This window comes from Staurois parvus, unplaced genomic scaffold (assembly GCF_062004578.1).
Source record: "Staurois parvus isolate SC_StPar_1 unplaced genomic scaffold, SC_StPar_1.0 ptg000906l, whole genome shotgun sequence".
Classification (NCBI taxonomy): Eukaryota; Metazoa; Chordata; class Amphibia; order Anura; family Ranidae; genus Staurois; species Staurois parvus.
This window is the reverse complement of record NW_028318702.1, coordinates 410,880-425,033: the sequence shown is the minus strand read 5'-3', so window position 1 is coordinate 425,033 and position 14,154 is coordinate 410,880. Positions and strand designations below refer to the sequence as shown.

Below are 14,154 nucleotides of genomic sequence, written 5' to 3'. Positions count from 1 at the left end.
ATCTAATCTGACCACAGCATTTTCTCCCAATCCTTCTCTGAATCATTTAGATGTTCATTGGTAAACTTCAGACAGGCCTGTACATGTGCCTTCTTGAGGAGGGGGACCTTGCGGGTGCTGCAGGATTTCAATCCATGGTGGTGTATTGTGTTACCAATGGTTTGTTTGGTGACTGTGGTCCCAACTGCGTTGAGATCATTCACAAGCTCCTCCCGTGTGGTTCTGGGCTTATCCCTCACTTTTCTCATGATCATCCTTACGCCATGAGGCAAAATATTGCATGGAACTCCAGACCGAGGGCGATTGATGGTGATTTTGTATTTCTTCCATTTGCAAATAATCGCTCCAACAGTTGTCTCCTTCTCACCAAGCTTTTTGCTGATGGTCTTATAGCCCATTCTAGCCTTGTGCAGGTCTACAATCTTGTCCCTGATGTCCTTTTACAGCTCTTTGATCTTGTCCATGATGGTGCCCAAGAAAGAGGTTCCGTGGACAGGTGTCTTTCATACACATAATGAGTTGTTGTTAGGAGCACTTTCTTAAATTCACAGGACTGTGTAACACATGAGCACATAGCCAGTCTGTGGGAGCCAGAATTATGGTTGGTTGGTAGGGGATCAAATACTTATTTTACTCACTGAACAGCAACTCAATTTATTATATTTGTATCATGTGCTTTTTCTGGTCTTTTGGTTGATATTCTGTCTCTATCATTTAAAATACACCAATGATAAAAATGATATACCCTTCATCTCTTTGTAAGTGGACAAACATACAAAATCTGCAGGGGATCAAATCATTATTTCCCCCCCTGTATATAGTATATTACAATGCTCTGTTTTTAGCTGTATTGTTTGAAGTGAGTGTGGCATTGGCTAGAACTATCTTTTTTTTGTTTTATTTCCTCAGCTCCATTGACATGACCCGTCTACCTTCACCCACCAAGGACAAGTCCTCAAAAGATATGTTCTTTGTTTCACGCCGCCCCCTCACCCGCTCATCGCCCGCCTATTGCACCAGCAGCTCAGACATCACAGAGCCTGACCAGAAGATGCTGAGTGTAAACAAAAGCGTGTCCATGTTAGACTTGCAGGACAGTCGCATGAACAGCGTGTCCAACCTGCAGGCCGTAGGGGACCTGCTTAACTCCAGCCAGGCCTCCATATCTGGGGGGCTCCGCCCGGGGGGCCGGCTCTCCCAGGGCAGTGGGTCTAGCATTGCGGCTGGTCTGCGGCTCAGTCAGATGGGGGTCACCACCGACGGGCTTTCAGCTCAGCAGCTCCGCATCCCCTTGTCCTTCCAGAACCCGCTCTTCCACATGGCCCCTGACGGCCCCACTGGACCACCCCCTCACCCAGCTCCTCATCGGCCGGACCCTGGAGCTGATGCCTTCGCCCCATTCCATGGCTACAGCAAGAGTGAGGACTTGAGCAGCGGCAAGCACATGCTGCACAGCCACAGCTACAGCGACGAATTCAGCCGGCAGGGGTCAGAGTTCAGGTACCGGCCCCACTAGGGGGCAAAAGATTTGGGGCCGCAGGTGGGGAGAGTAGAGAGGTGGTATAAATATCATTGGATATACATATATAAATCATATATGTATATAGCACTATATATTTATATATAGTTAATCTGTGTTTCTGTCTATCGCATGCTCTCTGATAGTTCTAATCTTTGTTGAAGAATGGAGGGTGTTGTTCCCGCACGAACACATCTTCTTTTCCCTCAGTTTTATGCAGCTTTATTAATTACATACTGATTACACAGATCTATATTTAACGCAGCTAGACAGCTGGGGGGCAATGAGAGAGTCAGTGTTCACAGTATCAAAGCCAGCTCTTTCAGACCCATTTACACGTGAGCACTTAAGGTGAACCTGCAGCAAAGATAACCCTATTAATCCAGGCATAGGAATTGCCTGCATGTATCTTGTGCATTTTCATGTACATGTATATTCTGCATGATCGAAAACAATAGAACAGGATTTAGGTGCTGTTTTATAAGTGTAAATGAGTCTGTATGGGGATCTGTCATTTTACAAATAAGCACCTGGATAGTTTTGAAAAGTGGCAAGGATATCTGTAGCCTTGGAAGATGGCTTAAAACAATGCATGCCTTATGCAAATAAAACCCCTTTCAGTTGAAGATGGTTGCAAGCTTTGAAATCACTTGATGTTGATAGCATTCCCACAGAGTGGTTCCTTATACTCTACTGCAGGGATGTAAAATGCAGTTTCGTTGTGGGCCACATCAGCATTATGGTTGCCCTCAAAGGGCCAGTTGTATCTGTAAACCTAGATGTCCAGAGCACCCCGTCTCCCCCCTTACATCACAGTGCATCCCCCTTACCTTGTGCTGCTGCCTGGAAGAAGCTGGGGAAAGAACTGGGGAGCAGAAAGTGCAGAGTCTGGAGTAGTACCAGAGGAGGTCTGGAGTCAGCTGCTGGAGTCTGCTGAATGCTGAGACCAGGGGAGGCAGAGATGAGGGGGTGCTACGGCTGCACAGAGAGGTGCAGGATCTGAAGGAGGAGTTCTGTCCTCCTCTCTACTGTTGACTGCTGAGACTGGGAAGTAGAGACGAGCCTCTCCACAGCTGCACAGAGAAGTGGAGGATCTGGCGGAGGAGTTTTGTCATCTTCTCTGCTGCTGACTGCTGGAACAAGGTGGAGACAGAGACAAGGGGGGTTGCCACAGCTGCAGGAGAGGTGCAAGGGCCACATGAAATGGTCTAGCGGGCCAAATTTGGCCCACGGGCATTTGTGTTTGACACATGTGCTCTACTGTTTTTACCAGACTATAGACCAATCATAAAAATACAATGGTTCCCATAGAGAATAGTTTATGTCCATTCTGCAAATATTTGAGTTCGACAGAACGTGTCACAGTGATCAAAATCTAGACCAGTGGTGGTCAACTTTCTTGATATGGTGGGCCTCGAGCGGCCTTCAAAATCACCAACTGGCTGGACATAAAATTCAGTGAATGTTCCGTATCAGAGACAGAAAACACACAACAGCATATAGTCAAAGACTATCATTCACAGTAGACAGTCAGAGACTGAAGACAGGATACAAGTATGATCAGAGACTGTGAATATAATATAGGAAATGGTCAGAGACTGCAGACATGATACAAGTGTTGGTTAGAGACTGTGGACCTGATGCAAGAGATGGTTAGAGACTGCAGCCATGATACGAGAGATCACAGTGAAAACGAATGAGACGCCACACACCGAGGACAGCCACATCAATGGATGAATGAATGAGAAGTGGTTTCAGCCTGTCACCTCCCTGGCCACGTGGCCTGGGAGGAGACAGGCTGAGTCTGCTTCTCATTCATTCATCCATTGAGGTGGGTGTCCTCGGTGTGTAGGGTCCCATTCATTTTTATTGGGATGTTTTAAAGCTAGCTGGATTGAGCTTCTGCGGACAATGACACCCACTAGCAGCGTAAATCACCGGATGGATCTACATTGGTGCTTTGAGCCGCGCTCTATATGTTCTATTTAAAGTCACAATGATACAAGAGAAGGAAAGAGACTGCAAACATGATACATGAAATGAACAGAGACTGCAGACATGATACAAGAGATGGTCGTAGACTGCAGACATGATACAAGAGATGGTCGTAGACTGCAGACATGATACAAGAGATGGTCGTAGACTGCAGACATGATACAAGAGATGGTCAGAGATGCTGACATGCTGCAGGAGACTGTGGAAGACCGAACATGCTATAGAAGTTGTTGAGGACTGGGGACATGCTTAAAACGGAGTTCCACTCACAAAAATTGCAGCTGGTGACTTTTAAAAAACAGCCACTCACCTGTCTCACGATCCCATGGCCCGTTTCACTGGCAGTCCTGTGTTCCAGGCGTCAGCATCTTCAATGTGGGCACCCGGCTGTGACAGCTTGCGGCTTCACAGCCAGGTGCCCACTGCACATGTGCGAGTAGTGCTGCGCTTCCTGAATGGCCCCGTAGTCTTCTGGGACCTGTTACGTGTCCTAGAAGACTACTGGGATGTTAGGTAGGAGGAAAACTTCCGCTTCCGATCGCCTAGGCGATCGCAGCGGAAGTGGTAGCAGGTACCTGTGAATTTCGGGTACCCACTCCCCAAAGGTGCCAATCCTTAATGAGGAGTGGGGGGACCAGTCTTTAAAGCGGAACTTCCCCTTTTGGGTGGAACGCTGCTTTAAGGAGACAGTAATTGACAGGAGACATATTACACGACACTGCTAGAAATCACTGTTTATAACAGGACAGGGGAAAACCATATTAGGGTTTGCAGGGGCCCTGAGGGCTGCACAAAAAATGCCAAAGGGCCATGGGTTGGGCACCAAGGATCTAGATATTGTAGCTCAAACTTCAGGTAAAACAAGGAGTTATGTGAGAGGAGAATGTTTCTGTTTTATTATATGATATAGCACAGCCTTCACTGAGAAAAATATGAAAGATTCTTAAAAAAAAAGGCTAATTGCCTGTCTGCATTTGGCCTTAGACAGTTTAGTCAGAAGGCAGTCTTGACTTCTAAGTTGCCTACTTTTTCCAGGTCGGTATCTTAGCATAGATTTTGCTGTCCAGTCTGTGACCGATTCTTAATAGAAACTGCAGCCCAAGGTGGCACTTAAAACCTTGATTCCACAGTACCACTGCTGCATACATTCACATGTACTTACAAGTAAAATGACAGGTCCTCTTTAAGGGCTGGTACACACAGGTATTGTCATTCTGCCTGTGCCACAACTGTCCATTTTTGCATTTCGCTCTCCCAGGTCCCTATAAGATGGTTGTTCTGGATGGTGGGAAGGATGGAAACATAAAAATATGTTACACCAGAAAGACTATAAGAAAGTTCGGCAGCAAGTATTAAAGCTGAACTCCAGGCACTTATAAAAGACATAAAATAATGCCATTCTGTGTTCATGAATATATCATGAAATGTATGTATCCTAATCATACAGTATAGGACACAGGCACTGATTCTTAGACTGTGGGTTATATGCCCCTGCATATATAGGGACTGCAAGAGGCTCATATGAAGTCAACTTCAGGTACGTACACTGCTTGCTTTTAAAATTTGGAATTCTGAAGAATACCTGTAAATGTCATATGTTGGAATGCAATACGAGATGCAGGAATTGATTCTTAGACTATGAGTTATATGCCGTTGCCTTCAGGTGATTGGACACTGGGAAAAGCTTTGCTGGGACCACCCCCTAGTGTATCCATAAAACCCCATCCACTCAAAGAAGCTCATTTGTTTGCTAGTGTCCTTGGGTGATGGATCCATTTTCCTGTTAGGAAAGATTTTTTGTGTTGCCTAGGGCAGCATAAATTCTAAGTACACTCCTGGCATGCACATTTGTGTGAGCACGTCATTGGTAGGGCAGCTCATTCATTTTAATGGGGGACCTACCCAACAAGTCTCTGAACCTTTTTTAAAAATTGTGCCATACCAAACTGCATGGTGTGTGTGAAAACAGACCATGGTTTGCTATGCGTGGGGGCACCATTAAAAATTAATGACACCCCCCACACCTCCTAAAGTGTAATGGGTTTCTCTGTGGGTCAGGAATGCGTGCGATTTTGTGTGCATTTCCTGCACACAGAGATGTGAACCTAGTGTAAATCAGAACTTTCTCCCACTATGGTGGGGTAGATGTGAAGTCTCTTTATATCTCCATACCCCATGACTGTGGTCTCTGGGCGGTGGCTTACTTTTTTGAAATTCATTATCCTAACTTGGGTGCCCAGAATGAATTTATTTTAGAATTGCTTGACTCTGTGCTTTCCAATAACTTTTTCCAGTTTTGGGAATGTACTACCAACAGGTAAGGGGCACATGAATGGGTGCCCCATGGGCTCCAGCATATGCCTGTTTATATCTGGGGAAATGGGAGTTAGATGTCGTGTACCAATCTGCTGACTTCTACCTGGCCCACGCAGTGACATGGATCAGGTACATCGATGATGCCCTTATGATTTGGACAGGGTTAGTTGAACAATTACATATGTTCATGACAGGAGGCCTGACCACTGGCCTAAGAGTCAAGGGGTTATTTTCCCTAAAACTATCTGTCAGGAGAGGTGACTTTGATAAAAGTCCTTCTCCAGCATGAAAATCATTGGATATATAAGCATGGTACTCTAATCCCAAATGGATTGAATAATGAGATGAATTTGGGAGTTTTTCTCCCTGGCTGTCACTAATCAAATGTTCCAGGGACCTAATATCTAATTGTCACTTTCTAAGTCCATGGACCCTCAGTACTCCGGTTCTAAAGAGGAGGTCCTCACCGCATAGGGCGTCGATATCCTATTTCTAATGTCAATGTTTACTGCTTGGGGTGCATTTTATGGGTCAATGATTGCCGATCTGTGTCTCCATATTGGTGTTTTCTATCCAATGTGGCGATTCCTATGGTTTGAAACTCTCGTCTTGAGAAATAATCTGTGTTTTGATTCAACAAGAGTAATTTGTAGCAGCTGAGGTTGTAGAGGACACCATCTAGTGATAGAAATGCTTCATTATGAAGCTGAGCCTATAACTTAAGTTGTTGAGAGCGCCCTCTACTGGTTTTGAGGAAGCCCGTGTTCAAGGCAAACGGGCGAAATGCGTCGACTGTAGGTCCTACATTAGGCCGCCCCAGGGCTATGTCTCGTTATGCATAACCTTAATGTCCAGCTGACCTCAGCGGAGTACAAACTAACCTTCTAATGCGCATGTGCGGCCATGTCCTGACCTCGGAAAGAGTGATGATGCACCAGCATGGAGCTGGGACGCCTAGTCAACCATGAGGATGTGGATCACATCACGGTGAAGGAAGTTACCTGGACAAGGGAGAGTGTCAGTCCAATCTGTTATGGGTCTGTGGACTACCTTGCGGTGAGAACGCCACCCTATTGATGGTACTCTGCATGTGAGAAGGAACCTTCACATACATATAATCCTTACCTCATTTTATCTATGGCCATAACGGAACTTGGCTACTTGGACTTGGATGCAGCCTTGGTCCCGCAAGCCACCTTATCCACAACCACCCTGGTCCTAAGGTAACTGTAAAAGGCACCTCCCCTGGCCACATCCCACCTGCGTCCTCTTACTGAGACTGTTCAAACTAGGTCTGGTAACAATAGCGCTCCTCTGAAGGATCTCCTTGAAGTAAAGTAAATGTGTCTTCCTTCAACATGAGGGCGTTCTACCTTAATGCCAACAATAACTCTGGCCTTTATTGTCTAACTTGCTGTCATTAAGATATGGCCGCACTGCGAGTCAGCTTTTTCGCATTATTCACAATTCTCTGCACAGTATACATGAAGGCAGCTAGACCTATGATATTATGCTTTTTGTTTTTATATGAATTTCTGTGAATTCATTAATATTGCTAATATGGTTGAGGTTTACAGTTTCTAATGATTCTCGAACTTCTATATGGCTACATGTTCTATTCATGTTCCTTGGCCTTCATTACCAATGATTGCTTATACCCTGACTCTACCTCCTAATATTGCTAGATGCCCGCATTGAATGGGTTATATTCTCTTTTCAGTGGAAGTTTAGGGTTCTGGGATATAGACATTTTGGGTGCTTGACATCTTGTACTAATAACATCGAATCCGGGTTCCCTAATTTTTACTGTGACAGCCTTGTCATGTTTTTAATGGTGACAGGTGGAGACATAGTATAATTTTTCATATGTGTGAATTTATCGTGTTTTACAGCAATGTGGTTTCAATAAAGCTATATTGTCAGTTAAACTACCTGGGTCACTTATTAGTACCTTATTTTCTTTAGGGGTTCTTTCCTAAAAGCATTTTTATAGTGCATTTTGTTGGGTACTGTGACCCGCACCAAACTGGTGAGTTAATGAACTGACTAATAATACATTTTTTTCCCCTATATGGTGTTACTGTATTTTCCGCTGAATAGTTTCCCTTTGTTATATTTTATGGTAAATCAGAACTTTCTCCCACTATCTGTCTGATCTACAACCTCTAGAAATGTCTCTTCAGCCTCTCCTACCCCTAACTATATTCACCGGGTACATTCTGAATTTCAGACCGTAGTTAAATTTGCAAAAGGCAAAGGGGAATCTGCCATTTTAGTGAAGGCCGCTGAAGATTTTCACCACCAGCATTTTGTCAAGTTAATTTTTCACCTTCTCACCACAATGCTAGCTACAGTGGACTCATTGACTGAGGCAATGCGTGCTAGTCTTTGGCAAGATACACTTAGCTCTGTTCAGACTCCACATACTCCTATAAGCATGAAAAGAAAGACAATTCCTGGACAATAAGCCTTTCCTCATTCTTGATAAGTCCAATTGGGTATTTTATAATGGCTGTCCAACGGTCATTTTTTCTGCCTATGGCAGAAAAATTCAACTAGCAGTGAACTTCCCAACAATTCTTGCACTAAATAGTCAAGCTGCTGTTTTGTTGAAGACATTCCCTCTGGATTTGGTTGATAACCATTTGGAGAATCTATTGAACTCATGCTTTGCTCTGGCGAGTCCAACCCTGTTGCCCAGAATATGGCAAACTGCACTGGAGAACTCAATAGTGATCTGTCTCTTAAAATAGATAATCTTATTCTTTTTGCAGGATCACAGCTCTTGCCCTTAGCCCTAATATTCTGTGTAGATGCCATGGAGAATGTGATTCCTCAAACTTCAGAAAGACCTTACTTTCTGTGCACATACTTACATAGTTACATAGTTAGTCTGGCTGAAAAAAGACAAAAGTCCATCCATTGCAACCATAAAATTTTTTTTTTTTTATAATCCTATACCCACAGTTGACCTAGAGGATGGCAAAAACCCAACAAAGCATGATCTAATTTTCTCTTGCAGGGGAAAAAACTCCTCCCTGATCCCCCGAGAGGCAATCAGATATTCCCTGGATCAACTTTACCTATAAACGTTAGTAACCAGTTATATTTTGTGTATCCAAGAAAGAATCCAGAGAGTCTATTCCACATTTTCACAGCTCTCACTGTGAAGAAACCTTTCCGTATTTGGAGATTAAATTTATTTTCCTCCAGACGTAAAGAGTGCCCCCTTGTCCTCTGTGATGACCTCAGCGTGAATAACTCTACACCGAGTTCACTATATGAACCACTAATACATGGTGATCATATCCCCCCTTATGTATTATACATGGAGATCATATCCCCCCTTATGTATTATACATGGGGATCATATCCCCCCTTATGTATTATACATGGGGATCATATCCCCCCTTATGTATTATACATGGAGATCATATCCCCCCTTATGTATTATACATGGAGATCATATCCCCCCTTATGTATTATACATGGAGATCATATCCCCCCTTATGTATTATACATGGTGATCATATCCCCCTTATGTATTATACATGGAGATCATATCCCCCCTTATGTATTATACATGGAGATCATATCCCCCCTTATGTATTATACATGGATATCATATCCCCCTTATGTATTATACATGGATATCATATCCCCCCTTATGTATTATACATGGAGATCATATCCCCCCCCTTATGTATTATACATGGAGATCATATCCCCCTTATGTATTATACATGGAGATCATATCCCCCTTATGTATTATACATGGAGATCATATCCCCCCTTATGTATTATACATGGAGATCATATCCCCCCTTATGTATTATACATGGAGATCATATCCCCCTTATATATTATACATGGAGATCATATCCCCCTTATGTATTATACATGGAGATCATATCCCCCCTTATGTATTATACATGGAGATCATATCCCCCTTATGTATTATACATGGAGATCATATCCCCCCTTATGTATTATACATGGAGATCATATCCCCCCTTATGTATTATACATGGAGATCATATCCCCCCTTATGTATTATACATGGAGATCATATCCCCCCTTATGTATTATACATGGAGATCATATCCCCCTTATGTATTATACATGGAGATCATATCCCCCTTATGTATTATACATGGAGATCATATCCCCCCTTATGTATTATACATGGAGATCATATCCCCCCTTATGTATTATACATGGTGATCATATCCCCCCTTATGTATTATACATGGTGATCATATCCCCCCTTATGTATTATACATGGAGATCATATCCCCCTTATGTATTATACATGGAGCTCATATCCCCCCTTATATATTATACATGGAGATCATATCCCCCTTATGTATTATACATGGAGATCATATCCCCCCTTATGTGTTATACATGGAGATCATATCCCCCTTATGTATTATACATGGAGATCATATCCCCCCTTATGTATTATACATGGAGATCATATCCCCCCCTTATGTATTATACATGGAGATCATATCCCCCTTATGTATTATACATGGAGATCATATCCCCCTTATGTATTATACATGGAGATCATATCCCCCCTTATGTATTATACATGGAGATCATATCCCCCCTTATGTATTATACATGGAGATCATATCCCCCCTTATGTATTATACATGGAGATCATATCCCCCTTTATGTATTATACATGGAGATCATATCCCCCTTATGTATTATACATGGAGATCATATCCCCCCTTATGTATTATACATGGTGATCATATCCCCCCTTATGTATTATACATGGAGATCATATCCCCCTTATGTATTATACATGGAGCTCATATCCCCCCTTATATATTATACATGGAGATCATATCCCCCTTATGTATTATACATGGAGATCATATCCCCCCTTATGTGTTATACATGGAGATCATATCCCCCTTATGTATTATACATGGAGATCATATCCCCCCTTATGTATTATACATGGAGATCATATCCCCCCCTTATGTATTATACATGGAGATCATATCCCCCTTATGTATTATACATGGAGATCATATCCCCCTTATGTATTATACATGGTGATAAAGAGAGAATAAATTCAGTTCCTCTAATCTTTCCTCATAGCTGATCTCCTCCATGCCTCTTATCAGTTTGGTTGCCCTTCTCTGTACTTTCTCCAGTTCCCCAATGTTCTTTTTGTGAATTGGTGCCCAAAACTGAACTGCATATTCCAGATGAGGTGTTACTAATGATTTGTACCGGGGGAAATGATATCTCTCTCTCTGGAGTCTATGCCTCTTTTAATATACCATTCGCCAATCACCGTGTTCTGGCCAGTGATTACTCACTGGCACCCAGTGATTGCTGAGGATCTCCGAGGGGGGGGGGGGGGTTGGGAGGAGAACTTTTAGTAAACAAAACAGTTCTCCCTGTCAGCTCCTGCACACTGCTTTTATGCTTTGCAAGGCTGTGCACATGCATAGCAGTGTGCTTACAGTGAAGCACAAACACAGAACATTATACAAAATGGCACATAGTTATCCCTTTGATCGCCCCACATGTTAACCCCTTCATGTTCAGTGCCATTAGTACAGTGTCAGTGCTTTTTATTAGCACTGATCACTGTATTGGTGTCACAGGGGATGTCAGCGACACCAAGTCAGTTCCCACCCAGTGTCAGAATGCCCACCGCGGTCCCGCTATAAGTCACTGATTGCTGCCATTACTAGTAAAAATGAAAAAAAAAAAAAAAGCCCAGTGTATATAACGCCATTTATAAACGCTATAACTTTCACATAAACCAATTAATTTACATGTATTGGGATTTTGTTTAGCAAAGACATGGAGCAGAATACATTTTGGCCTAAATTTATGACGAAATTTGATTTTTTAAAATTTTTTACTGGACATGTTTAATAGCAAAAAGTCAAAAATATTGTTTTCTTTTTCAAAATTGTCAGACTTTTTTTTTTATAGCGCAAAAAATTAAAAATGCATAGGTGATAGGTGAAAACTAAGCTCTATTCATGGTAAAAAAAGGACATAAATTTAATTTCGGTGCAGCCTTGCATGACCGCACAATTGTCAGTTAAAATAACGCAGCGCAGTAACACAAAACATGGCCTGGTTAGGAAGGGTGGTAAATCCTCTGGAGGGCAAGTGGTTAATCCCAGACCCTAAATCGTTTGTAAATATATTACAAAGTAAGGGTCCCAACACTGAACCTTGGGGTACACCACTGATGACCCCAGACCATTCAGAGTATGAATCATTAACCACTACTCTCTGAATACCATCTTTTAGCCAGTTTTCTATCCATTTACATACCGACTTTTCCTAGCCTGTAGACTTTACCTTACACATTAGCAAAATCCAAGTATACCATGTCAACCACCACCCCTCTGTCCAAGTATACCACGTCTACCCCTCTGTCCAAGTATACCACGTCTACCCCTCTGTCCAAGTATACCACGTCCACCACCACCCCTCTGTCCCAGTATACCACGTCCACAGCCACCCCTTTGTCCAAGTATACCACGTCCACCACCACCCCTCTGTCCAAGTATACCACGTCCACCACCACCCCTCTGTCCAAGTATACCACTTCCACCGCCACCCCTCTGTCCAAGGTTTTGCTCACCGCCTCATAAAAAGAAATCAGATTTGTTTGACAACTTTTGTCTTTCATGAATCCATGCTGTCTGTTGCTTAAAATATTTTTTTGCAGCAAGAACTCATCTATGTGGTCTTTTATTAAACTTTCCAGTATCTTCCCAACTATAGAAGTTACACTAACAGGTCTATAATTACTTGGTAAAGATTTTGACCCCTTTTTAAATATTGGCACCACATTGGCCTTATGCCAATCCAGTGGTACTATGCCAGTCATTAAAGAGTCCCTAACAATTAAAACAACGTCTTTGAAATGACAGAGTTCAATTTTTTAAGGACCCGTGGGTGTATGACATCCGGTCCAGGAGCTTTATTCACCTTTATTCTGTCTAAATATTTTTGGATCATATCAATTGTGAGCCAATGTGGATCATCTGGAGCTGTGTCAATACCACGCCCATTATGGACAAGAGCTCCCCCATTCTCCTTTGTATACGCGGAGCTGAAGAAGGTATTTAATAAATTTGCCTTCTCTTTGTCCCCAGTCACCCACTCTAGATTATTGTGTAAAGGGTCTACATGCTCGGACCGGACCCGTTTACTGTTAATATATTAGAAGAATTTTTTGGGGTTGTCCTGCTTTCTTTTGCAATCTGTCATTCGTTTTCAAATTTTCGCGGCCTTTATTTCCTTTTTGCATATTCTGTTATATTCTTTGTAATGTTTAAACGATGATAGCGCTCCTTCATTTTTAGATTTAATAAAAGCTCTTTTCTTATTATCTATAGCTTTTTTAACTTTGGCCGTAAGCCAGATAGGTTTGATTTTTAGCCTTTTAAACTTGTTGCCCATGGGAATATATTTTGCAGTGTGTTCACATACAGTCTTTTTGAAGAACTCCCATTTCTGTGTTGTGTTCATCGATGCCAATATTCCCTCCCAGTCTAAGTCTTAGAGAGCAGCCCTCAGCCTTGGAAAATTAGCTCTCTTAAAATTTAGCGTTTTTATTTTTCCCGTATGTGCTCGCTGTTTACAGCTAACAATAAATTAAATCATGTTATGGTCACTGCTACCCAGATGTTCTTTTATATGGACATGTGCAGAATTTTATAGCTTAGAGCTAACCCTGCTCTGGAAAGATGTCTTTTGTACATGTACTTTGAAGGTAAAAAACCTTGAGGAATGCATTGATGCGGTTATGGATGGAAGAAGGTTTCTACTCCCCAACCCACAACTACGCCCTTTTAATTTTTCTGATTCTACCTTATGGGTACAATTAGTTCTCCCCTTCCAGGCATCATTGTTTACTGAAGGTCCATCCTTTTGTGGTTGACCCTTAATCTCTAGGCCCACCAGACCTGCTCAGATGTTCACCTCCACCCCTGGAGGGATTATTTTCTCACAAAGTTGCAGCCTCTGATAATATTACTTTCACTGCAAGGTGATTCTGCTGTTAACTGTCTCTTCGGGAGCCCTTGACTCTTCTTTTTTCCACGTGGGCCTGTTGTTGCTGTTTTGTCTATTTTGTTGAATACCTCTCAAATAATTTATTGGGACTGTTTCATGGGTCTAAGAATCGGTCACTGTGTCCTCTACTGTACAATTTAGATAACAGCAATTTTGAAATACCTTTAAATTCCATATCTTAGAATACACAACAGAACACAGGTCCCTCCCCCCTCTTCTCTCTGTAACCTCCTTTTTGTGTGATTAAA

At 42.5% G+C, this 14,154-nt stretch overlaps 1 protein-coding gene across 13 annotated transcripts in view; it reads left to right on the top strand.

Annotated features, from left to right (window-relative positions):
• The window catches only part of SYNGAP1 (synaptic Ras GTPase activating protein 1), a 470,644-nt gene that overhangs the window by 380,541 nt on the left and 75,949 nt on the right, over nt 1-14,154 (top strand). For 12 of the 13 annotated variants that reach the window (XM_089656453.1, XM_089656452.1, XM_089656448.1 and 9 more), the window contains one exon: nt 910-1,500. In XM_089656453.1, coding sequence (XP_089512579.1) covers nt 910-1,500 — 591 coding nt within the window. The remainder of the gene's footprint in view (nt 1-909; nt 1,501-14,154) is intronic. The other variant, XM_089656450.1, reaches the window with a different exon arrangement.